We start from the raw sequence: 25,505 nt of genomic DNA, 5'->3' as shown, positions 1-25,505 counted from the left end.
GGCTGCTTGAATGCAGCAAGTGCAGTCTACCGACATCCACCAAGAAGAGGTACATGCACTGTTGGGCCGGTCTTGCCTAGTCAAGATAGATTACGCGACCAGGACATGGGAGTGGAAATAGAAACCATTATTCCCGGCGACGGTAAAATAAGTTCACTTTTTCTTTCCTCTTTTAAAAAAGCATTTTATTATTTAACAAAAGGATGTAACTGCAGCATTCCTATGCCATGAATTACATGACTATTCGTTTCCATAGGAAGAACCTTCCCTAAAAAGGGGCAGACCTGCGTGGTGCATTATGTTGGTAAGCATTATTATTGATTTCAATTAAATTTTGTGAAACCTATCCTCCTTTAATCGCGAAAAACTACTACTATTCTCGTTTTTGTGCTCTCTGGAACACTCTGAGATGCCACAAGATGGCACTAAATCTCCACTTTACAGCCAAAGTCCTGTCTTGGTGCCAAGTAACTTTGTTGAAGTTAACATATCTAACAGGAGAGACAAATCTAAACATTTTAGAGGGAAATGAATTACTCACGTTTATTTTTTGTTGGGGGAGGCGCTAGTCGCGACGTGGCTCAGTCCGTATCTGTCACTGTTTATTTACTACATTGCAATCCTTTGTACATTTGTACATGTACGACTTATTTCGTGATTCATACATACGTTTGTACATGTACGACTTAATTTCGTGAATCATACATACGCCAACGTAGGTTTTTCACAAGTGTGTTTTGGATCAGACCAGAAAGGACGGACTCTTTAGTTCGACAAGTTGACATCGCCAACTACTGGCTTGGCATACGTATTACAGTGCAACGTTATCGATTCTTGCTGGTCCATGCAGCGATCAGCCATTTTGACAACAACGTTATATGTATGTGAAACATTTCATGGCTTAATGTGTTATGCGTGCACTGAACATTCAATGGAAGAATGGCCAATATATTGCTGGGCCACGTTTGGCGTGCTCTGTTTTTTCATTTCATTTCTTTTTTTTTTTCTGTCCAATGAACGTTTACACGATAACTAATCATGTGATGTTGATTCCATTGGTTTACATTTTTCTCCTAAAATTGTTTAATTAAAATTATTATTTTTTCATTACATCTTTGAATTATTGGTTGTTTAGTTTTTATTATTTCAGATAATAAAAATTGCAAATACAGTTATAGATTTTATACACGTGTAACCTTTTAAAAATGTACACTAAATCATTGCTAATTTATTCATAAATACATTGATTATTAATAATACAAATTTTAAAAAAGAATTCTTTATTATTCTTTTATTCAAATAAAGTATTTTAGACATTTTCATACAAGTTTTAACAATTTATTTTACCCATATCTACGAATGACCTGACCCAACTGTCCGTTTTAAAAATCAAATTTAGCCAAATCGTGATGCTTGAGCTGCTTACTTCATATAAATCCTTGTGTGTTGTCTTGTTCTTCACTTCACTTTCTTCTCTGAACACCCCGTGTTAAGGCTGCGTATTCTTTGGTTTTGCTTAAAATAAATAAATAAATAAATAAAAAGACCACTTCCATTCTTCAAATGCCCTTATTCGTCATTCATTTAAATTCTTGGCAAATGTGATCATTAAAAACTGGTGGGTTGTGTTGAATTGTTCTCATTGTGTAGATACTCTATTTTTTTGCAACTGTTCCAGTTTGTAGGAACTGGGCTAGCGTTCTCACCTCCTCCCACTACACAAACGCCTCTTTGCTTTAAGATGATGTAACATGGCCCCATTTGTGCTGCCTTACCCCGTTTTGGGCTTCAGAAAGATCATTCCAAAGCCTCTGCATTTGCCTTTTTTCATTCTTTTTTTTCTTTTATGTAACACAAACGTCATCATATCCTGTGTGGTTCCTCGGCTTTTTCAGGAAAACGAAAGCAACCTTGAAATTCAGCATGAAACAGGATATTCTACTTCATGAGCCTCTCGTGAATGTGAACACCCATAATGAAGTTCAACAGAACTTCATTAGAAGGAGGAAATTCATTCGATTGTATAGACAGGTGCCAATGAGCTCGGTGTAAAAATGGGTGCATCTTCATTTTCATGCCGGTCTAGTTTACTGCCTTTGGTAATTTGTCAGACCGTGTTACACCTCACTGGACATTACAGCAGATAGAGCCTGACTATTTGGCAACAGAAAGAAGAATGCACTTCATTTGTGGGCCGGGGAAAATCTAGTTTATAACATAAGAAACCCTTTCATTGTCTCACGAAGGAGAAATTCCCAATTTACAGCAGCAAAATTATGAAAGGGAGAAGTCGAAGAACAAAAAGTATAGAAATAAACAAATTTAGCCTGGTTGTGAATCTGGTAGACCACGCTACACCTCAGTAGGTGTTATGGCATATTGTATTGCACGCCCCCAGTGTACATGACCATTTGGAGATCAAAAGTAGACTAGAGTTTAGACTACCGGTACCTAAAATGAGGTCTAAGTTGTGGCACAGATAGTGTAAGGCAGTTGTGGCGGATATGGTCAAGGCACAGGCCGACAGATTCTGAGCTTTGTGGACATGTGTGGTGCATGTCATTGTATTTCATTCATGAATATGACAGATCCCGCACTGTCATATTCACTGCAGAAATCAATTCATTGAATGAATTATAATCATTACCACCTTAAAGCTATTATGACCATGCGGCACAACTATGGGTGGTGATGGAGTTGGGGGTGGTGGCACCATCACAGGTACAAGGCAATCTCCAAGTGCCCACTCACAGCGGACAATTTTACATAATTCGCAAGCGGTGATCTTTTGGGGGGTTTTTTAGGCATTTTGTGCACGCCGATCTCCTGCATAGACTCCAGTGACAAGGAGGGAGAATGGTGGTCCAGACTCTCGCGCATTCAAATTCCATCCATTCCTTCCCTGTATTTGATTATTTACAATTTAGTTTGATACTTATTTAATGCATAAAATAATAAATAAATACATTAAAATTGAGCAATTTTTGGAAAATTGTATCGATGAATCAGAGATGTAATTCAACTAAGAATTCATACTGATGTCTAATACATATGTTTAGGCAGCTGCTCTGCACCGCGATGCTGCGTGTTGTATAACTGACTGTATTTGCAGGCCTATTTCCAGACGGACGCAAATTTGACTCATCCCGTGACAGGTCCAAGCCCTTAAGGTTCAAAATGGGCATGCAGGAGGTCATCCGAGGCTGGGACGAGGGGGTGGTGCAGGTGAGATGTGTGTGAATCAACCAACTCTTTTTACCAAGAGGAATATAACAATGCGTGTCTATATGAGGGCGGCCCGGTAGTCCAGTGGTTAGCACGTCGGCTTCACAGTGCAGAGGTACCGGGTTCAATTCCAGCTCCGGCCTCCCTGTGTGGAGTTTGCATGTTCTCCCCGGGCCTGCGTGGGTTTTCTCCGGGTGCTCCGGTTTCCTCCCACATTCCAAAAAACATGCATGGCAGGCTGATTGGACGCTCTAAATTGTCCCTAGGTGTGAGTGTGGGCGTGAATGGTTGTTCGTCTCTGTGTGCCCTGCGATTGGCTGGCAACTGATTCAGGGTGTCCCCGCCTACTGCCCGAAGACGGCTGGGATAGGCTCCAGCACCCCCCGCGACCCTAGTGAGGATCAAGCGGTTCGGAAAATGGATGGATGGATGGATGTCTATATGAAACTTGTATGTCATTCAGCACTTAACCGTATGCTACAGAGCGCTGCAAGGGAAATAGAAATCATTCAACCAAACAGATGCGTAGGAGTAGTAGTAGTCGTTTTTTCACTCTTTTAATTACAAAGCCACACAGTTGTAACACATGCAGAATGTGGCTTAGCATTGTCTTCCTGAACAGGTAATTGCTCAGGTGGCAGCATATATTGCTCCAAAATCTATATGTACCTTTCTGCATCAATGGTCCCTTCATAGATGTACCAGTTAACCTTGCCCTGGGCGCTAGCTAACACATCCCCATACCACCACATATGCTGGCTTTCCAAAAACAATTTGAAATGTGGACTCATCAGAGCACCGCACACACTGTACACTGAGCAATGTTCTTCTTAAAACTGCTGGATTATTTTATCACGCAGTTGTGCACAGAGTGATGAACCTTGTCACATCCTTGCTTGTGAGCATCTTAGCCTTCTGGGGATGCTCGGTTTCGACCCAATCATGACACTCACCCGCTTTCAATAAATCTGTTCATGTGTGGAATGTTCCACATAGGTGTTTATAATCCTCAACTTTTCCAGTATTTTGTTGCCTCTGTCCCAGCTTTTTGGGAACATGTTGACGTCGCCAAATTCAAAATGACCATTTCAGTAGCAGCAACATATTTGCAAACAAATGTCTTGTCTCTGTAGTGTATTCGGTTGAATATAATTTGAAAAGGATTTGCAAATCATCGTAGTCTTGGCCACAACATCATTAATTGGTCCATTTGCTCATATTCAACAATGTTCTGACACATTTACCTTATCTATCATTATTCATCTGACTGCACTGCTTTTTGACAGCAGCTGAGTGTAGCATGGAAGAATCTAATTTGATAAGTCCCCAGTTTTTGTCCTATTGTCTTTTTTATTTTTTTTTAAATGTCTGCCTTCCCCTCCTCGCTTCCAGATGAGTGTGGGCCAGCGAGCCAAGCTGACATGCTCACCTGACTATGCTTACGGAACCAAAGGCCACCCGGGCCTCATCCCTCCCAACGCCACCCTTATCTTTGATGTCGAGCTCCTTGGTCTAGAATGAGATGAAGGCACAACTTTTTTTTTTGTGTTGATTTTTATGTAAGTACACTATGGGATACTTTTGGACACTCTTTAGAGACATGTTTTCTGCCAGGAATATACATGGGATCCTATGTTCATGACCATTTCAGTATCAGCAACATAACCCAAGTTTGTACGGTACCTATAGTCAAGGTAGTCCATCACTAACCTGTGCTAATGCAGTCAGAAAATCACAATTACATAATTACATTACATATTTGCATGAAATCCACTTTGTTTTTTCCTCATGTGCAGTACAAGTGGAGGAAGCAGAATTAGAGTATGGTTGGTTACAGTTTCATCAAACCTACAACAATTTGTCAGGTGCTGACTCTGCATGAGTATGCTAATCGCTTACAAAGGAACAATTAGCAGTGATTGCTTCAACAGTGCTATCTTTAGAATGATATATATTTCATCACTACAGTTTTCTTTATTTCTTATCAGTACAGTACTAACTGAATTGAATGTTAGTTAGGGGTGCAAAGTAGAGCCAATTGTTATTTGTAAATGTGCTTTTTCTGTTTAGTGCCTGTACGTTGACCTCCAACACTCACCCTTGCCGAATTTGCACACAAAGCCTTTCATTTTTTTTGTCTTTGTCTTCTTTTTCTAAATAATCTCAACACATCTTTCAACCCCCGTTTAGAGCACAAAACAAAACAGAGTTAGAATACAATTTGGTGGCATTCACTAGATTTTTAGGGGGGAAATGCTTGAAATGTGACCTTCCCCCTACTATGTTTTTGCAAATGCCTAAAATTGTGTACCGGTAAGTTTTTTTCAGGTGATAGGTTGTTTTTTTTTGTGGATCAGAAAATGGTGAGATCCTGGTGATTATGTATCCAACAATAAATGTTTTAAAAAAGAAAGGAGTATAAGTGAAGAAGGCATTGGTTGTGGTTGCTGCAACTGGTGAAGCAGCAGTCCTCCTCTGTACTATGTGGTTTTACGCTGATATGTTGTATGTAAATGTACTATGTAGGATCGACAAAGAAATAAAAATGAAAGTACTCACCAACTTATGTTTTTCCCCTATCTTTCCTCAAACAAGTAATCATTCGCGTTTTAATATGATTTTTATTTTTTTTTAGTTTGAGACTTTTGGGGTGAGCGTTGGGCTTTTTTGTGCTTGTGAGAGATTTTTGGTGAGTATGAGGCTTTTTTTGGTGAATGTGAGTTTTTGTTGGTGTGTGTGAAAGGTTTTCAGTGAGTGTTATCATTTTTATGGTGTGAGTATGTGTGAGAGTTTTGTGTGAATGTGAGATTTGTTTTTGTGTGAGTGTGGGTTACTTTCTGCCTATGGGAGGTTATTTGGTGAGTGTGAGAGGTTTTGGTGTGGTGAGAGGTTTTTCCATTGCTCTTTCGTATTTGCTGACAAAGGTGGATTCGAGGCAACTGAAATCTTTGGTGGGTTCTTTTTGTTTTAATTTTTACTCCCAAAACATTAAAAATAACAATCATCGTCGTCCTTATTATTATTTATTTATTTTTAAATAATACTATTAAAGGGTAACGAAATGCATAAAAGTCATGTGACACACACACACTGTGGGCGGGGTTTTGAACTTACGTCACTTTCCAGAATCCCCCTTCAAGTCGTCGAAGAAGCGTCGTGAGACCCTGAGCAGTGACGTACTGTAATTCCAGTCTGGCCGACGCCTCTGCCTGAAACTCTTTATATTTTTATACAACAAGCCGACTTCCAACCTCGTCGATACAATACAGGTGAGTCTGTGGTTTTACGGAGTTGATGAGAAGCGCTCCCTCACATCCAGCCTGGCTTCTCTTGGCTAACGGTAAATGCTAGCTACTGTGTTTGTGCGTCATTATTTAGGGACAAAGAAAGGCATGCGATTTTTTTTAGCTAAACGTACACGCTGTTACCCCCTACTAAATAACAACATAATTGCGAAGTGTTTCGTCGAACGAATGTGCAAAAATCGTCCGTCGGTAATTTGCAGCAAAAAGATGAAACTTGTTATCATATGACCCGGACAGCGTTTCTTCCGCATCAACCCACGGCTTTATAAACCTTATTGTATATTGTCATTTGGTTGTCGCAAAGCGATTGTTGCCATGTATGCTTAATAAACCTTATTGTATATTGTCATTTGGTCGGTGTAACGAGATTGTTGCCATGTATGCAGTATTTCATCTTAATCGAAAGACTTCCTATTTGACTTTCGCATCATGTCTCACAGGAATACTGGCCCCTCTTGTTTGCAAAGTCCTTGACATAAAGCGTATGTCGGTTAAAGTGTGAAATAAGCGTCACTGACCCTGTGAGGAGACAGTCTGAACAGGGTTGGGTTGTTTTTGAGAATTACAGTCACAACTTCCGTGCCCATTTCCAGCCCCTCACCCCCATCCGTTTTCCCAGGAAAGCTCTCAGAAGGCCTCCGTTTTGTAACAACCCACATTATGTTTGGGTTTACCGACGTTAATCCTCTTTTACCCTTTTTCTTATAGTGGAACAGTAATGCCAGTTTTAATGTTGTTTCAACCCCCCCAACCCAATCTGTTTTACTTCTGTAGCGGCCAAAAAGATTGTCTCCGAGATGAAGCAGGTTGAGAGCCATGTTTGCTTTTATTGCTGTTTCTACCAGGGCCCGTTTCAGATTTTATGAAGTTTTCAGAGCGCCATACAGACTCAATTTAAGAACAAATATCGTGCAACGATGAGTTAAAAATGTTGTGGGCATTTTAGTTCCTGGATCAAAAGGACTACCGTGCTGTGTATGGCCCATGGACTGCAGGTTCCCGACCTCTGCATTAACACTTGCACAAACTCTGCCAGCAATGGTTAAAGGAACACAAAGCCTCTCTAAGAAAACAAATTACAATTTTGCAAGTTGGCTATCTGCCATTAAAGTAACAGCAGCAACCTTCGCAGTGCATTGTAATCCCTGAGAATAGTGGGACGTATGCAGCCATGTGTAAAATTTTTAAAAGTCCTCTCAGTATATTTTAATAAGTTTTTGTCTGTGATTATTAATAATTACCTGAAAAAAAAAGAGAAGAAACAAGAAATTACTCAAGAGTGGTTTCCCCGTAACTGCTGAAAGTTTGGCAAACTCGACCTCGGATGTAAAAAAAACAAAAGTTCACTTTTATACCACTGTGGTCGTTATTGAAATTGATGCAGTGTAATTAATTAATTGCTGGGTATTCATGCACTTAAATAAATAACCCACCTTAAATGGGTCTCGGGGTGACATCATAGCACGAGGATGTTGTGTACCTTGCCAAGGAATTCAACAAAGTAAAAACACACGCACACACAACATTTTCTGTGACCAAGGCACACAAACGTCTAATCTCATGCAAGGTAGTTGGAGCGTTGCCTCTAAATGCAAATCGAAATTTAATGCGAGGCGGTTACACATTCCAATATGATTGTCGCACAGAAGTTGCAAGTCTGTGATGACCAATCACAGGACAGCGTGCCTAAGAGCTACCATTACCTGTTTTTTTTTTTCTTCAAAATACAGTAAAGGCATCCCTCAACTGAAGCCTGGTATTCTCCCCTATCGGATTGATCATCACTCGTTGCAGCCTGTAACTATTTGTGGAAATAAAGTATGTTTTGATGAATATCGCATGGCCTCCGAGTCGACCGGCCATCTTCTAAAAGACACAAATGTAGATGATACCATCCAATGACAACAACAACAAAAAAAATGCTGTTAATACTGCTAATAACGGTTATAATCAGGATAACGGTGGCTTTATGTTGTTTGTTTCATTTCCATTTTCAAACACAAGGGTTGGTAGTCATCCTGAAGCTTACAAATTATTGTTTGGTCGTACAGGGAGTGTTTATAGATGCATTATGTCATCATAAAAGACAAGCAGCCAAAATGCAAAGTGCATTTCCTCTATGCATTTCCCGTATGGTGCACTTATCCAATAATGGAGGTGGGTTTCAAGTGGGCAAACATAACACAGCTCATGGAAAGTAAACAGTGAGCTGTCTTCAAATGGGCCTCTCTCTCGGCCAAGACAATGCTGTAGTGTGTAAGAGGACAAAAGTCAACGGTTGCAATGAGTGCCTGACCTCGCAGACACTGTTGTGATTGTGGTCGAAATGATGCACTTCATGTAAGGACTCCATGCTTTGGTGATTTATTAGGTTTGCCACTTTTCTGGAGAAATGATTTTGTCACATCTCGTGATTGTGATGTTTTGACGGTGAGGAATTAGTCATGCTTCCTTTTTTTGTTTGTTTGTTTTTTTGCTGCCTTTTGTCAGAAACAGACTGGAGGGGAAGAATCAAAAGCCCAAGCAAAGATCTCATCCAAAAAATATATTCCCAGAAGCTGTTCTGCCTTTTTTTATTTGTTGTAGTTTGCAAATTAATTTGGGAAATAGTGATGATCCTGTCCAGGTGTCGAGACCGTAAAATATTCCGAACTCCTGTATTTCTGTCATTGTTGCATTGAGCTGATTTACTCCGCCTGAAATAGTTGCCGTCGTGTGAGTCTGCATGCGTGTCGGCCTTTGCTGATGTCATTGTTGTTTTTCAGTCCAGTTAGTTGAGTCCGACTCACCAACACCTCTAATGGCCTTCACAGGTTTTAAAAGTACTTTAATGGACTTGAAAGAATTATTTTCAGATTACCAGTTGGAGAAAAACACCGATCAGGCTTTTCATGTATTTATTTTTCTTCTCGTTGGGAGTAAACATTGCTGCTTTGTTACATAAATTAACATCCGCGTTTAACATGCAAATATTCCTGCTCGTTTTTGTGGCAGTGATTGTGGAACCCTTTGAGTGGGAAAAAAAAGATAATACATTTTTAAAACATATGGTTCAGAGTGTCATCTATTCCACCATTCTTTCCCTGACACTGAACATCTGTTTTGTTTTTTCTTGCTTGCGACTGCACGGCGTGCCTCTGCCTGCCCTGTTGTACTGCATGTAATGTTCAGCCAATTGACTGTTTACTTTCATTTCCTCTTTTCATGTCAGTGCTTTTTTTTTTTTTTTTGCGTGCTTGTCCCGCCCGTATTTTATTCTCCATATGCAGTGGCGGTTCTGGGGGGGGGGGCAATGGGGGCCAGTGCCCCTGTAGCACCGATTCTGGCCCCCCCTGTGGCCCCCCCTCCGAACGTAGATTAAGCAGTCGTGCCGAGTCGCCGACGCCAAAGGTGGAACCAAAGTGCGTGATTTAACATTCTAGTCGGACCCTTTAGTGCGCTGCGCCACTTAAAAATGAGCGGGAAAATGAGAAGCAGTCCGCAGAGAAGGAAATTATCACGACACAAGTGCTATTTGCGTGTGTGTGCGTGCGCGTGTTTGTGTGTGTGCGCGTGTGTATGCGTGCGTGTGTGTGTGTGTGTGTGTGTGTGTGTGTGTAACTTTTTTAGTCTCCCTTTTTATTTAAATTTTTATTTAACAGGATCAATATATAAGACATTGCCTTTTAAAATTTGGATAATTATATGCATGTAAAACATCTAGCTTCAGTGTATTTGCAATTTTTGTCCCCGGCAGGCTGGTACCATATCATCCCCTGGTTTGAATATTCTCAACAGATGGACACGGCGTATTGTTACGCTTGCAGACATTTTAGCCCTCCTAATACTGTTTTTTTCTCATCACTGTAATGTTATGACTACAATTTCAAAGTCTGAAGAAATAAAAAGTAAAATAAGATTTCGAATCTGTCTTTTTAGCCCTGGGTTGAATGTGCCCCCCCCATCAAAACCCCTGGCCCCAGCCCGGCCCCCTCAGTGAAATTGATACAGAACCACCACTGTCCATATGCTGACATTTTGACAGAATGAGAGTGTTATTTTGTCCTTTCGATACAACGTGTAACCAAAGCGCAGACACTCAACATTAAAGTGAAGTTCAAGTGTTGGAGCCGATTGAAATAACATAACAGCTGACGCGATTCATTCTGACGTGTACGCGCAGCACATCGATGTTCGTACACTGACACTTTGCTCATGCTAAATTGTGTTGTCTGGAATAATTGCCTCAAGATACACGAGCTCCTGTATCTTGGACTAACGTCATATTTATAGCAACAGATCACCAACCTATTTATGTAATGCTGCACTTTGACTTGGGTAATATAACCATAATGCAATACAGTTGAATGATGTTTTTTTTTCCAATGCAATGCTCATGTCATTGGTTTCTAAGTATAAGTAAATGTGGAGAGTCATTAAGTGAAGCCGGTAAACATTTAAAAATGGAATAATCACCCACATTTGCTCAAAACATTACACTCATTATCCAGTATGGCCTTTTGCAGCCAATCATTAAAAACATGTTTCGATTGGTTGTTGAAATACGTTTCGTATTAAAAAAAAAAAAAAAAGAAGAAGAAAACAATGGCATGGAGGAGCATCCTGATATTTACTAATCTTACCTGCCATTTAGTTTGCAACTGTACATATTTAGACATAAGACAGTAACTGTTGCCATCTGTTTGATATTTGTGTTTATTGCTGTACTCTGAGAGATAGCGTTGCAGTGGCACAATATCATTACTTTATTCCTACCCTTATCTTTTCACCATCAAAGAGCCTTGAAACATTCACATTTGGCTTGCTTGCTTGCTCCTTTGTTGTCCCATAACATGTGTGTCGCCCATCTTGTGTTTTCCCAGGCAGGATGTCTCTGTATCCATCCCTCGAGGACCTAAAGGTCGACAAGGTGATGAAGGTAAGCTGCGCATCTTACAATCTCTGGGACCTGAGTATAAATTGGCCCAAATGGTTACACAGCAATTTTTTTTTTTTAAATCTCAAATGTGATTGAGCCGTGGTTCCAGCAAATGGGTCAATGTCATGCTCGGTGCTCCCAATGCTAACACGAATCTTCTGGCGGAGACGTGAGTTTGAAGCCAATGAAACGCACTCAAGCCTTTTTAATAATGTATGACTTGTTTTGTGTTGTTGTTGTTTTTTTTTAGACGTCCTCACAGTGTTCCTCCTGTCTGACACATCTGTGCTCTCGCTCTCCATATCTCTGCACATTGATGTTAACTGACCCATAATTGCAGAGTCCGTCGCCTCACTGTCTGATGACAATCATGTGATGATTTGGGCTTTTGAACGTAATGCAACCTCTGTGAACTCTTAAGCTACACAGTGTCAACGGGAGGAGACCTCCTGTCGCAACACTGAAGCCAAACGGCCAGTGAAAACCAGTTTTATTTGTGTTCCATGTGTATAATGTGTTTGTTGCTTGTGAATTACAGTATTGGACCGAATATGAGACGGTGTTTTTTGCATTGAAATAAGACTGAAAAAGTGGGGGTCGTCTTATATTCGGGGTCTAGACATTATACCCATTCAGGACGCGAGATGGCGCCAGATATCATTGAAGCGAATGCTGAACTTGACTTCCCAGGCCAAAGTGAACCCCTGCCACGAAGAATAAAAATAAAAATAGCGGTAGCACGAAGAAGAAAAATAAAAAACTGTGGTAACAAGGAAAAGAGAAGAAAATTATAGAAGAGATAACAGAAAATGGAGAGAAACGTAGCGACAATCTGGAGAAAAGTTGGTCAAAGATCGGCCACGTTATAACCGGCAGCTGAGAAGTTATGATGTAATTTACATTTCAAAACCAGAAGCCATTCAGTTACGAATGTGATTGCACTTTAGTTTACATATTTAAATCTTCAGATATTAAGATTTGAATGAGGCAAAATAACATGCTTTTTCTCTCAAATATATTGTTAGAATCATTTGTCTCAGATGTCCTGTAATTATTTTCTGTATAAAAATTAATTTGGTGTTCAAAAAGTCTTTTTTTCAAACTTGAGTCTTGAAAAAGAGGGGGTCGTCTTATAATCAGGGCCGTCTTATATTTGGGCCAATACGGTATGTGTCAATCAAACACACTACAACAAATTGTCGGCAGGTCCCTTTGTTTCCGAAAAGGCAAGGACGTCATGACTGGATCCAGACTCTGTTTTAATAAACCAAGCACACATAACTTTTACAAATTAAGTCCTCGCCAGTTTATGAATTGTCATTCACAAACTCACACTCTCAAATATATATTTTTTGGTAGAACACAACTAAAATGCAAAATCGAACAGTAACACGTCGCCAACGCGGTAAGAAGGCCAACTTCAAAATAAATCTTACATTACCAAATGATATATGGACATCAATGCCTCGGTACGCTTTTATTTTGATGCTGTCCCCGGCAGCGTGTCGCGTTGTGATGGCTGGCTGATTCATCTTCCTGACTGTGTTTGTGCCCTCCACAAACTGTTGTCATTGAACACCTAGAATATCAAATGAAAGTTTAGCATTATTCCATGACCTGACTGCTCTCTCTGATTACCATTCAGGCCCAGGCCCAATTCGCCCACACCACCACCAACACTGCTGCCATGCCAGCCATCACCGAGGGAGGTGACCAGCAACAGCCTGCCACTGCTGGGATGCCTTCATCCTGTAAGTTTGATCTTTTCTTTCAACTTGAGGATACGGCGCAACCTCCAAATTTAAATCATGTGAACTCGTGCGATTAGAGTCAATCACAAAATTCCCTGCACAAAAACTCTGAGCTTGAAATATTAACTGCTGGGCTACAATCTTCTTTTATTTTATTTTATTAACCATGGTTGCCATTTTATTATAATTTTTTTAAATTGAGTACATAAAAAAATGAAATCATTATTGACGGTTCATACAAAGTTCAGCAGTTCTCTGAATGTGTTCAGTGATGATATACGATCATGAAGTAAGTTCTGTGATTTGCTTTTTCATTTGTTCCACTCATTCCCTTGAGTCCTGTGGGCATTGGGTCTTTTGTTTTTCACCTCCGCTAGCTGCGCGTCCCCATGGAGATGGGCCCACTGTTTTGCCTTGCTGGAATGGCGCACGATTGAATAAAGAGAGGGAAGTGGAGTGGAGGATTCAAAAGAAGGGATAGATGAAGGGGCTTGCTGAGGGTGTAAGAGGGAGTTGGAGGTTGTTCAGGCGCGGCTGGTTTTCCCCATGTGGAAGAGGAATTCAAACAGGAAGCGAAAGCGACACATTCAGACTGACATCAATCATGGTCAGACATGCTAATATCGAAGAGTACAGTCGATGTATTCTCATCAACTAGCATGGCTTGTGTATCAGAACAAGGATATATTCAAAATTATAGAAGAGAATGACAGGAAAGTAGCAACTCCACTTTTATGCAAGAGCACAACAACCTGGATGATGACCAGTGGTGCGCAGGTGCGCATGCGCTGTGAATATTCATATCCATGCCAGATTTGATTGCGTCAGTGCGCATTGGCTCAGCCGCCAACGGGACTGTGGTCAAGCCAGCCCCCAGTCGGAAAACAGGAAGTTGAGCCAGCCGCAATATTTGCTGCGAGGGCCAACTTCAAAATGAGCCTAACAAGGCATTGATTTATGTGCCAGTATTACTTGTTAGGTGTTCGTTTTGAAGTTAGTCTATAATGCACCGTATTGAAAAACGGTTGTGGTAGCTGGCCTAACTGACAACTGCAGTCGAGCATGTGCAACACAAGAGACGTATATGGTACGTGCTGTCACAATTGCGCATAAAAAAATTGTCACATTAATTAAATTTACATATCTACACATATTAACATGAAATCATGATTTAATCCACTTTCACCAAAATTATGTCTACAGTCGACATGTTTTTACAGTGTCCTCACAGTAACTTGAATTCTGAGTCTCACAAACCGCTTTTAGCTGCTCTTAGGACTCTCAGAACAATCCCACGGCAAGTTCCGCGCTTCCTTTGATAGAGCAGGAAATAACAATGTTGCTAACGTTAGTACCACAATTGGCTTTGGCGCTGAAAATAGTTGCTAGTGTGGTGGCAAAAAAATCCATTAAATATGGCGACAATATCCCTAAGTTGGCAACACCGAAGCCAAGTCGCTGCTTGTGTTTGCTGACACGCGTGCACATAAAAAAATAAAAACAGCGCATATTTGACGTTTGCTTTTGACTGCATAAAAGCTGCGGAGGCTGGTCAGAAACTGTCGATGGTCCGGATGTGGCCCGCAGGCCCTACTTTGCTTAGGTATGCCGTGAATCAAAAAAGTTCCATTCTTCGATTTGGCCATTACCTTTCCTGTTACTGTGCTTCAAGTGACACAAACACAATTGACCTGCATCTAACTTGTCCCTCCTTGTAAGTGCTGCAATGAACCTGATCCACCCACTGACCAAATGAAATAGCATGCCATGAACGATTTACTTCATGCAAACCCTGACTGTGAAGGTCCAAAGTGATTGGGGGGCTCCGTTTGACACAGTTGAGAATGGCTGCAAAGTGGGACAAAAGTTCTCGAACATTGTAGTCCATAAAGTAATTTTGTGGCAGTTTTCATGGAAATCTATTAGGAATTTGGAATGAATTTGCAATGCTTTTTGATTAAGGCCGGTGTAGTTGAAGGATAAAATATAGCAATTAGGAATCGAGGTGCTAATGTGCCCCAATCATGAAAATCAAAGCTTTCACATTGATGTCTGACAAAACGACCTTTGTGATTTTTAGTGAGACGCAGTTGGAATGGTGTCCTTTTCAAACATTTAACCATACTTGCATATATTTGTTCTGCCCCTTTACAGGCTTGTACCCAAACCTGGAGGAGCTGGGAGAGTACATGGGCCTGATCCTCAACAGCGATGAGGTGCAGAGGAACTTGGCCTTGTTGCCCGCAGCCAACAATGTAAGCGTGAGGCATGTTTTGTCGCTCTCCAAACTCCAATTAAGTCCATTCTTTACTCAACAAGGAGTTTGCCCTTATGGCAGGTCGTTTTCATGTCAACATTCTTCATGCAGCCTGAAACAAAACAGGTCGAATGTTTGTGTATTTGACATTTTGAAAACCACAGCGTGGAAGTTGCAACATGAGCGCTTAACACAGTTGTCCATGAAACTGGCAGACAAGCTCATGGGTGTTAAGTATTCCTCTGGGGCATGTGTGAGTACATGACAGTTAAAACAACAAAGTAGTATTTATAGAACGACTCACTCAAAGAGAACATTGACTGCATTTACGATGTCCGGCTGAGTGACGTTACTTGCACAATATGTTACATTTTAAACCGATATATGATGCTAAGTTCTTTTCTTTCTGGAAGTCAAACAATGCGCATGCGTCAAGTGTTTCCCAGCAAAGTACAAGGCTGACATATTATTGACTTAGGTAGTCGAATAGGTTTTGGAATTGATGAATAATTGTGGCTTCAGTGTCATTCAAATTATGATTTTTCTTTTATAATCTCCCAGCCCTGTATGTGGAAGTTTAGTGTTGGGAAAAAAAAAAACTAGAAAAAACCCCCAACTCTAATCCTTCCTCACCTGCCACCTCCTTGATTTCAATCTCTTCCCCCCCCACCCCCTCCAGCAAGTGGCGGTGCCCTCCTACTCAGGTGTCGGGGGGATGGTGTGTCCAGTGACGGGGACGGATGTCGGCATCAGGAGAGCTGAGGTTCGCCAGGGGCTCCGGGAAATTATTCTCTGCAAGGACCAGGACAGTAAGGTCGGACTCCGCCTCAGGGCAATTGACAACGTGAGTCAGCATTGATCAACGTTTTGATGGCCATTGGAAATCATGTTGCTTTGGGTTACACACATTTGTGTTATTTCTACTTTGTGGTCAGGGTTGTTTATTTCCTCAATTGCAACCATTGACCAATCTTTTTTTAGAGAAAGGCAGGAGTCCTTAATTTGTATGAAGCCACAATTTCAGGAACATTTATTTGCATTCCAAATAGTAGTTCGCGCAAGATGCCTGTTCTTCTCTCCCTTGTGGTCTCAGCCGTCTCTGCATCCATTCTCTCGTTTCCTTGGGCTTATTTGTATTTGCACTGCTGTCTCTGCATTTTAGGGAGTGTTTATCCAGCTGGTGCAGGCCAACTCCCCGGCCGCTTTGGCTGGGCTGCGCTTTGGGGACCAGGTTCTTCAGATTAATGGCCAGAACTGTGCAGGGTGGAGTGTTGATAAGGCCCACAAGGTCCTGAAAGCTGCAGCAGAGACCCGCATTGAGCTTATTGTCCGTGACAGGTGAGATCATCTCTTTGGCTACATTCGCGCTGTAGTAGAGCAATGCCCAATGTGGATTTTTATGTACCGTACTTGTTGACATTACAAAAACAGATATGACTTCAAATTTGAACACAACGCTTTTGTAATATGAGTAACTGTGCACCAAAAAAAATGACATCACGTAGTGCAGTGCTGAGAAATTTAAAAAAAAAAAGATTTCTTGCAAGTTTTCGGGAACCGTTAAAGTCTGAGTCTTATTTCTATTTTTCTTTACAGCAGCTCCTCTATTTTCATAACTTTGCTGCTGTAAATTGGGAATTTCTCCTCTGTGAGACTAATAAAGGGTTTCATATCTTATCTTAAATGTACTTTGGCTCCCTCTGCTGGCTGGTTAAAAACTCATGTCTGTCTCACTAGGCCATTTCAACGCACTGTCACCATGCACAAAGACAGCTCGGGCCACGTGGGCTTCATCTACAAATCTGGTAAAATCACATCGTTGGTCAAGGATGGCTCTGCAGCCCGCAATGGCCTGCTGACTGACCATTACATCTGTGAGATCAATGGACAGAACGTGATTGGACTCAAGGTGGGTCGCACAATTCCATTCACCGGGCCCTCCATTTTATTTGTCTGAAAGCGTTCACCACTAATAACATGGAACATACCCTGTGATGCTTTACATTCAGCTACTTTACCATATGGTTTGGATAATGTGGTATACGTGCCTGTGTACTATTGTTTAAATCCCTTGGATGGTGTAAAACTACCAACTGTACGCAGTGTTAATGACGCACTGTATTCCCCTTCTGAGATGCTGGATGGTGGACCAAGATTTCATTGAAGCCATCCGGAAGTCATTTAACACAGCCACACCGAACTCTTCCCATGCTCGAGTTTTTGCCTCGGTGAATGCCAAGGCTGCGTTTTACTCAGCCAGCCGTTACCCATCAGTTGCCTTCACACTCCCAGAGGCCAAAAAAGGCCTAATCGGACTCCTTCAGCTTGACAACATTCTTTAATTGTCCACCAAGGGGTTCAGGGGTTGCTGCCATGACAGGCCACACAATTCTGGTCGTTCACTATGACTCAATGTTTGTCCACATGTCATCTGATTGATTGTTAATTAGTTACTAGTTCACCCGAAGTCAGCCCGGATAGCCCCCAGTTCACCAGTGACCCAGAACAGATCAAGTGCTAAAAATCGGGACAAATGGCGGATGCATATTTTTAATTGCGGAACCTACCGTATGTGTGGTATTTCCAGGATTCCCAGATTAAGGATATTCTGAACACATCCCCAACCGCCATGACCATCACCATCATGCCCAAGTTCATCTACGAACACATGATTAAGAGGTAAGAAGGCAATTCAGAATGCTGCTGCATGATTACTCTCAAGGCCCAAAAAGCTCAAATCTCTGATCCACCGCTCGAGTGTTTTTTGTTGTTGTTGTTTTTTTTCATGTAGTCATGCATATTTTATGCTGCAGGCATACATTTTTAACTTTGATTGTTCTCGCCATTTTTCAAATGAGTTTCTGAGAAACCCCATTTTTAATCATGCCAAAAAGATGCTGTGTAATCAAAAAATTCAATGTAAAGCACACTCAAGGCAACTTTGTCCGAAAGTTCCATTAGAAGGTTTTCACAGTTTCCCATACTTCCCAACTCATGAGCCTTGTTGTTCTTTTTGTCCACCAGGATGTCCACCAGCCTGCTGAAGTCGGCCATGGATCACTCCATCCCAGAGGTGTGACGGTCAGGAACGGGACACCAAGATCTCTGTCTCTTCACTTTTCTCCTCTCCTTCGTCTGTCACTTTCTGCCTCCTGTATCATCAACGCCTTCATTTATCAACATAAACTATCAACAATGCCTTTGTTATATCATTCAGTAATTTTATGTTTACAAATCTCTTCCTCCGCTGAAACACGTAGTTCTTTTTTTTTTTTTGTAATTTTTTTAACGTTCTCCTTGTAGTCCAAATGGCGACGCGTGTTATTTTTGTTAGGTCCGAGAGGTTTTTTTTAATTTCAAATTTGCAAGTCCAGAGCTTCCTCCGCGCGATGGAGACGATCGTTCATTTCATTCACCATGTCGTCCAAGATGCTGTAACAGTCAGCCACCTGAGCCCCACCGACTGTGCGCACTCGGGATCTGTGCTCACTTAGCGTTGTCCAAAGCGTAGGCGTTCTTCTTTGGTCAGTATGGCTCGCGGATTTTAGCGTGTTGATTTTAAGGGTTTGTCATTTTATCTGTGGGGGGGGGGGGGTTGGGGGGAGGGTAGTGTTGACACTGACTGTGATTGCATGGACAATAAATGAATACAGACCGGATTTTGGGAACATTGGGAATGAGATTCAATCTCCTAACAACGAAAAAAGATCCCATTGTGAGCAAGCAATAAACAGGTTTATGCTGCATTCTACGACAGCTTGGAAATTTGAACTATCCCAATTGAAACCCCGGTGTAAAGTCAACAACAAAAAAAAGTCTTCTTCGTATAACCCATTGTAGTTCTGCTGGAAAGCTCCCGCTTTGTAGATCTGCCAATAACAAACTTTCTTTTTAAAATTTACATTTACCAAATTACTTCAGAGAGAACAATAGGAATATGCATTTAGACGAGTTCCCATTGATATCTACAATCACTAATAATACAGATACCTACAAATTAATCTCCGAATGCTTTAGCAACGTTCCCAATTGTGTAAAACCTCGTCTTCAACACGGTGCGTTTCGATTTCGGTGGCATTTTGTGCCGCTAGTGTATCTTCAAATGACACCGTGGGCTCCAGCTCCAATTCGACTCTGCTCAGTTGTCCGTGGAATCACAGCCGATGGGATGAGAGCTTCTTTTTATGCTGCTTGGATGAGCAAAGAAGTCAAATGATAATGGCTGCAGCCTCCACCGTATTAGCGTTAGCCGTGCCAGCAAAATTGTTCACGTTCCATGTCCAAATCCGCACGTTGTAGGCTGGATCATAGCGCATCGTGGGGTTGGCCATCACAATCGTTTCATTTGCTCCTTATGATCATTTCAAGGGGTGGGGCCGGGTATGTGCTGGGTGGACCCACTAAGTGCACTTTCCACCGACTTTTTTTTTTTTTAAATAGATATTATCTTTCCTGTTTCAATTTCAAAAGCTGTTTTGTTGTCGTCGTTGAAATTATTGTGCGTGTGGTGCCTCTTGTCAACAAAACGACCCTGTAAAACGTTCCCTACAAGAAGCTGCTCATGTTAGATGTTGAAAATTTACCTTTTTAATTGATTAGAAGGGTACAGCTACCCTCTTGCCTCCCTTCCCTTCCCCTGCTGTACTTTTTCCAAAAGATGAGCACAACAAAACCGGGGCAGCGTTCTTTTTTTTCATTTTCTTTCTTTTTTTACTTTGGTCAAGTTGCTCCTTTTTGGGCACATGTATTCTTTCTGATTTTCTGGGTATGCAATATGATAGAAATCCTTCACATTCTGTAAAAAAAAAAAAAAAAAAGTTTATATGAATGTAACCAAGATAATGCTAATGTGAAACAAATAAACAGTCTTTCTGTTCACATTCTCTCAGTAGCTGTTGTTAGTGTTAAGAGTACCGTAATGGAGCCCTGGCCTGCTGAGAATATCTTCAACTCCACTTTTATCCCCAACAGTCTTGAACGGACAACCATTTGTCATCTTTGTATCCTTTTTTTCTTGTTTGAAGTTCACCTCTCTTGCAGTTGATGATTTTGTGACATTTCCGTCAGTACAATGCTGACTCTTGATGGCGCAAATCCTCCCTTATCTACTTATGCTGCAAAATACCAAGGAGCCGTAGTGGTAAGATGGGGGAAAAATACTAATAACAAAAGACAAGGTTTAAGTTAAAATATTATCCGAATAAAGTTGTATGTTTTTGAGAAAATATCTGACATTTTTGGGCAAACAGTTTTGAGCTAAAAAGTTCCATTTTCAACATTAAAATAGGAAAGGTATGATCATGTCGTTGTATATTTTCGGGGATAAATTTGTATATTTTTGAGGAAAAAGTAGCAGCTTTTCCAATTGTATATTTTCAAGAAAAACAAGTTGTCAATTACAGAAGTTGTACAGTTGTATTTCTTTTCGAGGTAATTTAACAAAAATAATCATAGTTCTAAAAAAGATGCATACATTTGAGATGCAAAGTCTGTCGCGTATTTTCAAGGTCGGTTATATAAGACGAATCAAATATTTCTGAGGGAGTGAAGGGATGACATCAGAGGAGCAGTTTGTGCCAGGCAACAATGTATTCACGGAGGAGCTTGTCAAGTAAATGAAGAAAAGAATAAGCAGCTTTACTGTCATGAACACATGCATGTTGAAATTTATCCTCTGCATTTCAACCCACCGCAGAAGGTTACAACACACACGAGAGCAAGGGGATAACTTGGTGCCCGGAGAACGATTTAAGGTAATGATATCTTGCTCAAGGACAACGCAGGGAATGTCGGTGTTGGATGGTGCATCGTCAAATCCTCTCCAACTAGTCCACATTTGCTGATTTAAAAATTTTTTTTGGGCTTCTGCCGGTTGATGATTTGCACCAGCATCCGTATCCCCACCCCACCCACAGAATGAAAAGGATCACGCTCACACAGGGAGACAACAATTTCCTCCATGCCGTTTTAATATCCTGGAGCTTTTGGCCTTCATCGTGAGTGTTGCCAACCCATTTTGTTTGTTTGACTGTACACACTATTGCAATTCAAATATTCTAACGTTATATACGTTTCCAATATATACAGCATTGATGTCCCGATGCAAGGCCATTGGATGTCCTCGGTGGCATGATGTGAAAAGTACGACAGTACATTCATACGGGTACACACATAAATAAGCACAGCGTCGGATAAAAAAAACAAAACTAAATAAAATGACAGTACACATTTATAATATCGACAAAAACACCCTGCTCTAATCTGTCCTCCCAAGAAATGATATTTATATCATAGGTGGTATATGTTATACCGTGGCGAATGGCACTTGAGCAAGGCCAGATGCATTGTGGGACAAAAAAGAGCAAACGGCCACGCTGACGTGTGAGGATAGAGCGAAAGGAAATAGCACATGGTGAATATGAAAATAGTCGATTCCAAAAAATATATTTTTAAACTTAGGGGAAAAAGATCAATTTCAAAGAAGTGCTTGATTTCAAGAGGCATTATATGGCAAAATGAAACTTAACTTCCCCATACTTGAACATCACATCTTAAAGCCATTGGATGATTATAGATGTTTTCAATTTTTTAAGTCTGTATGAGGCATATTGTCACTTGCAAAGCAGAAGTCAACATACACCAAAATAGATTTGAATATAAGTTGGATCAACAATACTCAATTGTAATATTTTTTGTTTAACAGACAATACCACTGCATGGACCCCAAAGTTTTAAGTACATAAAAAAAAAAAGGGAGATACCAATTATGTTAGTGTCTGCTGAAGTACAGTATACCGTACAAGTAGGAGTGGTATTTTCTTGCCGTACTTGAGAGGGCGCCATAACACAGGTAAGCATCTGCTTGACGGCAGAAGAAAAGATGTGACGAACCGACACAATGACATTCATTCTGATTCTATGGCTATTAAAAAAAATATATATATTTTTTGCAACATCTTTCAACTCCATAACCCACATCACCGAGTGGTTTTAGTGCATGTATGTATAAATGTTTGTGTGTGTATACATATACGTATACAGTATATATACATTATATACAGGTATATATATATATATATATACAGTATATATATACTGTATACTGTATATATACCTGTATATATATATATATATATATATATATATATATATATGTGGCTATGGGGGGGGCGGACGTTAATAAAATAAGACTCTCAGCATTGTTGCTTTATTATTAAAAGCAAGTGTGGTGCAATCTACACAAAGGCTTTAATTGTGACTTTCTTTCCATAACTATTGCAGTTCGGCTTCTTTTTACACTTGCCTGCCAATTAAGAGTGTTAAGTGCTATGTTGGGCATTACATCGACATAGAAGTTTAGACTTATTTGTTAAGTGCCATTATGTTGTAATGTATTATTTATTATAATGCTAAGATGCAGCACACGGTTGTTTTATACGCAACACGCAACATGTAAAGTCTCTTTGTATAATGGTTTTCGTGTGACTGCTGCTTGTTGTGAAATGAGTTGAGTCACAACCACCATAAGCGCTCATAACTCATATTTTTACTACATTTTTCAATCAGAGATGCAAGTAAACGCTTCTGGATAAATTATTTGCGCTGATTCCTAATCCACCCTCATTATCCTCTAGCGCATAGGTGTCGAAGTCAGGTCCTGGAGGGCCGCTGTCCTGCATGTTTTCCAAGTCTCCCTGTTGCAACACACCTGATTCAAATGATCAGATCATCAGCAAGCTCTGCGGAAGCCTGACATTGAACCTGTTCATTTGAATCAGGTGTGTTGCAACAGGGAGGCTTGGAAAACATGCAGGACAGCGGCCCTCTAGGACCTGCGTTTGACACCTATGCTCTAGCGCAGGGGTGCACAGTACGTCGATCGACTGCTCGCTTGCGGACTGGTCTCAAGTCGATCTCGAGGGGTGGAGATGGGGAAAAAGACAACCCAAACATTTGTGTGTCTGTGTGCGTGTTATTACTATGATATATTTTTGTGTTGGTGCACACTGAACCCTTAGCATCCTATTAGTCTCACTTTAACAAAAAGTATTAAAAAAAATAAAATAAAAAAGCAGGTCGACTTTAACCTACGGTGGCCCGTGACCTGCATCACCGGAAGTTGTTCACGGTGAGTAGTCTGGAATTGCAGCTTGCAATCAGAGCTGTTGCGCTATATCTTTTATTGTTATTACGGTATCATTCTCATTCAGAGTTTGTTTCATGTACAGTTCATCGAGAGCACGGGCAAAGAATGGGAATCTGGAGTGCCGGGAGAAGCATTTTAAAATGGTACACGTGAGCTACGATCGTTAACACGCTGCTAAAGTGCGACCCGTGTCTCCACATCAAGTCTCTATTAAGGTAGGCAGTGATTTAGTTTTGTTTATTTTAGGGGCCGTCGTGGCTGTTGCTCATCCGGGCATGCGTGTGTATGCGGACGTGTGCGGTAACGGGATGATCGCGGGAGGTTGGATGATCGAAAAGTAAATCTTTGGTCAAAAAAGGTTGGGCACCCCTGCTCTAGCACATCAGGTTTTCGTAATAACAATAATGATCATAACATATAATGTATAACTAGAGTAAGATATTCAGCTATGTTTATGAATGAAGGGTTCAACAAGAGGAGGAATTTTTGGAAAGGTCATAGCTATAAATGAAAATGCATTGTACTTTGTATAATCGGTATTGTGCAAGGTTTTATAGCACAAACTTAAAAACAATACAATTTAAGTACTGTATCTCAAAAACATGATGTGCTAGAGAAAAAGCAAAGACATTTTAAAATCAGCATCAAAAACGCATTTAGGGGCACGTCAAGAATATCTCTGATTAAAATTTGCCGTTGAGCAGTTTTATTTGATATTTTTAATCTCAACAGTGTACACTTTGGAATGGGAAAATGTTGCATTGTCGGTACATTGTTTGTACAGTTGTAGCTCCAGTTGAGCTCGAAAGTTAAGTATCCTGTGATTTTTAATTCTTGGTTTATTTTGATGTCACATGCATCTTTAAGTACATTTGGGAATTGTTTTTAATTGCCGTGAATAATATGTCTCCTTTAATGGATGATGGGTCTTTAACTTCAATTCAAGAATGGATACATTTAATATGAAATGACAGGTTGATGGCATTTAATTACCACTTCCACCCATCCAGTGCATTTTAGTGTTCATTCATTGATGTCTTGCACAAAGCCCACGGCATTGAGATGCCAGATAATCATGATTGTCCCCGATGCCTTTCACAATTTTTCATAGTCATTGCTCCTTTTCCACCGTTGCCGTACACGTTAGCATCCCAAAATGTAAACTGCATAACCAAAACTACGAGGACACATGGCCATTCCATTTACCGTATTTTAAGGCGCACCTAAAAGTATTCCATTTTCTCAAAAGCCGACAGTGCGCCTTATCATCCGATGCTCCTTTTATATGGATCAATATTCTGATTTCTTGGACGTCGTATTTTAAATGTTCTATCACGCGGTTTGTTGCACCTGCAGCCATTGTGAAAGCTCAATATAAATAAAATGGATTTTATTGTATTTCCTTTAGCGTAGCTCCATCCAGTGGATGCATAACGTAACCGCAGCCACTATTGTAGCGGTGTGCCCTACATATGAAACCAGTTTTAAAATAGGCCATTCATTGAAGGTGCACCTTATACTCTGAAGCGCCTTATAGTGCGGAAAATACGTTAAAAGACGTGATAAGCAATGACAACTGTGAAGTTGTTTCGCCTTTTGCAGCCGGAACTGCTTGACTCGGAAGACTTTCGTCGATATTTTGCAGTATGTCTGTAGGATTTTTGTTCACCCATTCATTACATGGCTCTTCTATGTCACGCTCCTCCTTTGCGCACTAAGGGGAGAAATGGCCTTATTTCCCCAAACTGTTCCCACAAAGTTGGAACACATCTAATCTGTCCAAACTGATGGTGATTCGGAAGATTACTAAAGAGATGTGCCTCAATGCTTTTATTCATTTAGTCTACGTTTCACTCACTTGCACGTTGATTTGTGAAAGGCTAAAATGATCACACAAACGATG

At 40.7% G+C, this 25,505-nt stretch overlaps 2 protein-coding genes across 3 annotated transcripts; both read left to right on the top strand.

Moving 5' to 3' along the window:
* fkbp1ab (FKBP prolyl isomerase 1Ab) lies at positions 1-5,787 on the top strand. 2 transcript variants are annotated; one of them, XM_086105447.1, is made up of 5 exons: positions 1-142; positions 257-304; positions 3,113-3,225; positions 4,618-4,784; positions 4,877-4,894. In XM_086105447.1, exons 1-4 carry the CDS (start codon positions 106-108, stop codon positions 4,744-4,746), a joined length of 327 nt encoding a protein of 108 aa, XP_085961573.1. In that variant the 5' UTR covers positions 1-105; the 3' UTR covers positions 4,747-4,784; positions 4,877-4,894. The 2 variants fall into 2 exon arrangements, with proteins under 2 accessions (XP_085961573.1, XP_085961564.1); XM_086105438.1 differs by having other exon boundaries at positions 4,618-5,787.
* Positions 5,788-6,332: 545 nt separating this feature from the next.
* sdcbp2 (syndecan binding protein (syntenin) 2) lies at positions 6,333-18,654 on the top strand. Its single transcript, XM_086105427.1, has 9 exons — positions 6,333-6,494; positions 11,393-11,448; positions 13,094-13,199; positions 15,354-15,454; positions 16,136-16,300; positions 16,619-16,794; positions 17,194-17,365; positions 18,044-18,135; positions 18,481-18,654. The coding sequence occupies exons 2-9, from the start codon at positions 11,398-11,400 to the stop codon at positions 18,533-18,535; spliced, it is 918 nt and encodes a 305-aa protein (XP_085961553.1). The 5' UTR covers positions 6,333-6,494; positions 11,393-11,397; the 3' UTR covers positions 18,536-18,654.
* The last annotated feature ends 6,851 nt before the right edge of the window (positions 18,655-25,505 follow it).

Source organism: Hippocampus guttulatus, chromosome 1 (genome assembly GCF_054856545.1).
Source record: "Hippocampus guttulatus isolate MCC_2025c chromosome 1, RoL_Hgut_1.0, whole genome shotgun sequence".
Taxonomy (NCBI): domain Eukaryota; kingdom Metazoa; phylum Chordata; class Actinopteri; order Syngnathiformes; family Syngnathidae; genus Hippocampus; species Hippocampus guttulatus.
This window is presented reverse-complemented; position numbering and strand designations above follow the sequence as displayed.

Bases quoted from the DNA above. Each gene is read 5' to 3' on its own strand.
- fkbp1ab (XM_086105438.1), top strand. From the start codon at position 106: ATGGGAGTGGAAATAGAAACCATTATTCCCGGCGACG. The intron at 305-3,112 runs GTAAGCATTATT...CTGTATTTGCAG, and splicing joins CTGCGTGGTGCATTATGTTG to GCCTATTTCCAGACGGACGC. The intron at 3,226-4,617 runs GTGAGATGTGTG...CCTCGCTTCCAG, and splicing joins GGGACGAGGGGGTGGTGCAG to ATGAGTGTGGGCCAGCGAGC.
- sdcbp2 (XM_086105427.1), top strand. From the start codon at position 11,398: ATGTCTCTGTATCCATCCCTCGAGGACCTAAAGGTCGACAAGGTGATG. The intron at 13,200-15,353 runs GTAAGTTTGATC...GCCCCTTTACAG, and splicing joins TGCTGGGATGCCTTCATCCT to GCTTGTACCCAAACCTGGAG. The intron at 16,795-17,193 runs GTGAGATCATCT...CTGTCTCACTAG, and splicing joins GAGCTTATTGTCCGTGACAG to GCCATTTCAACGCACTGTCA.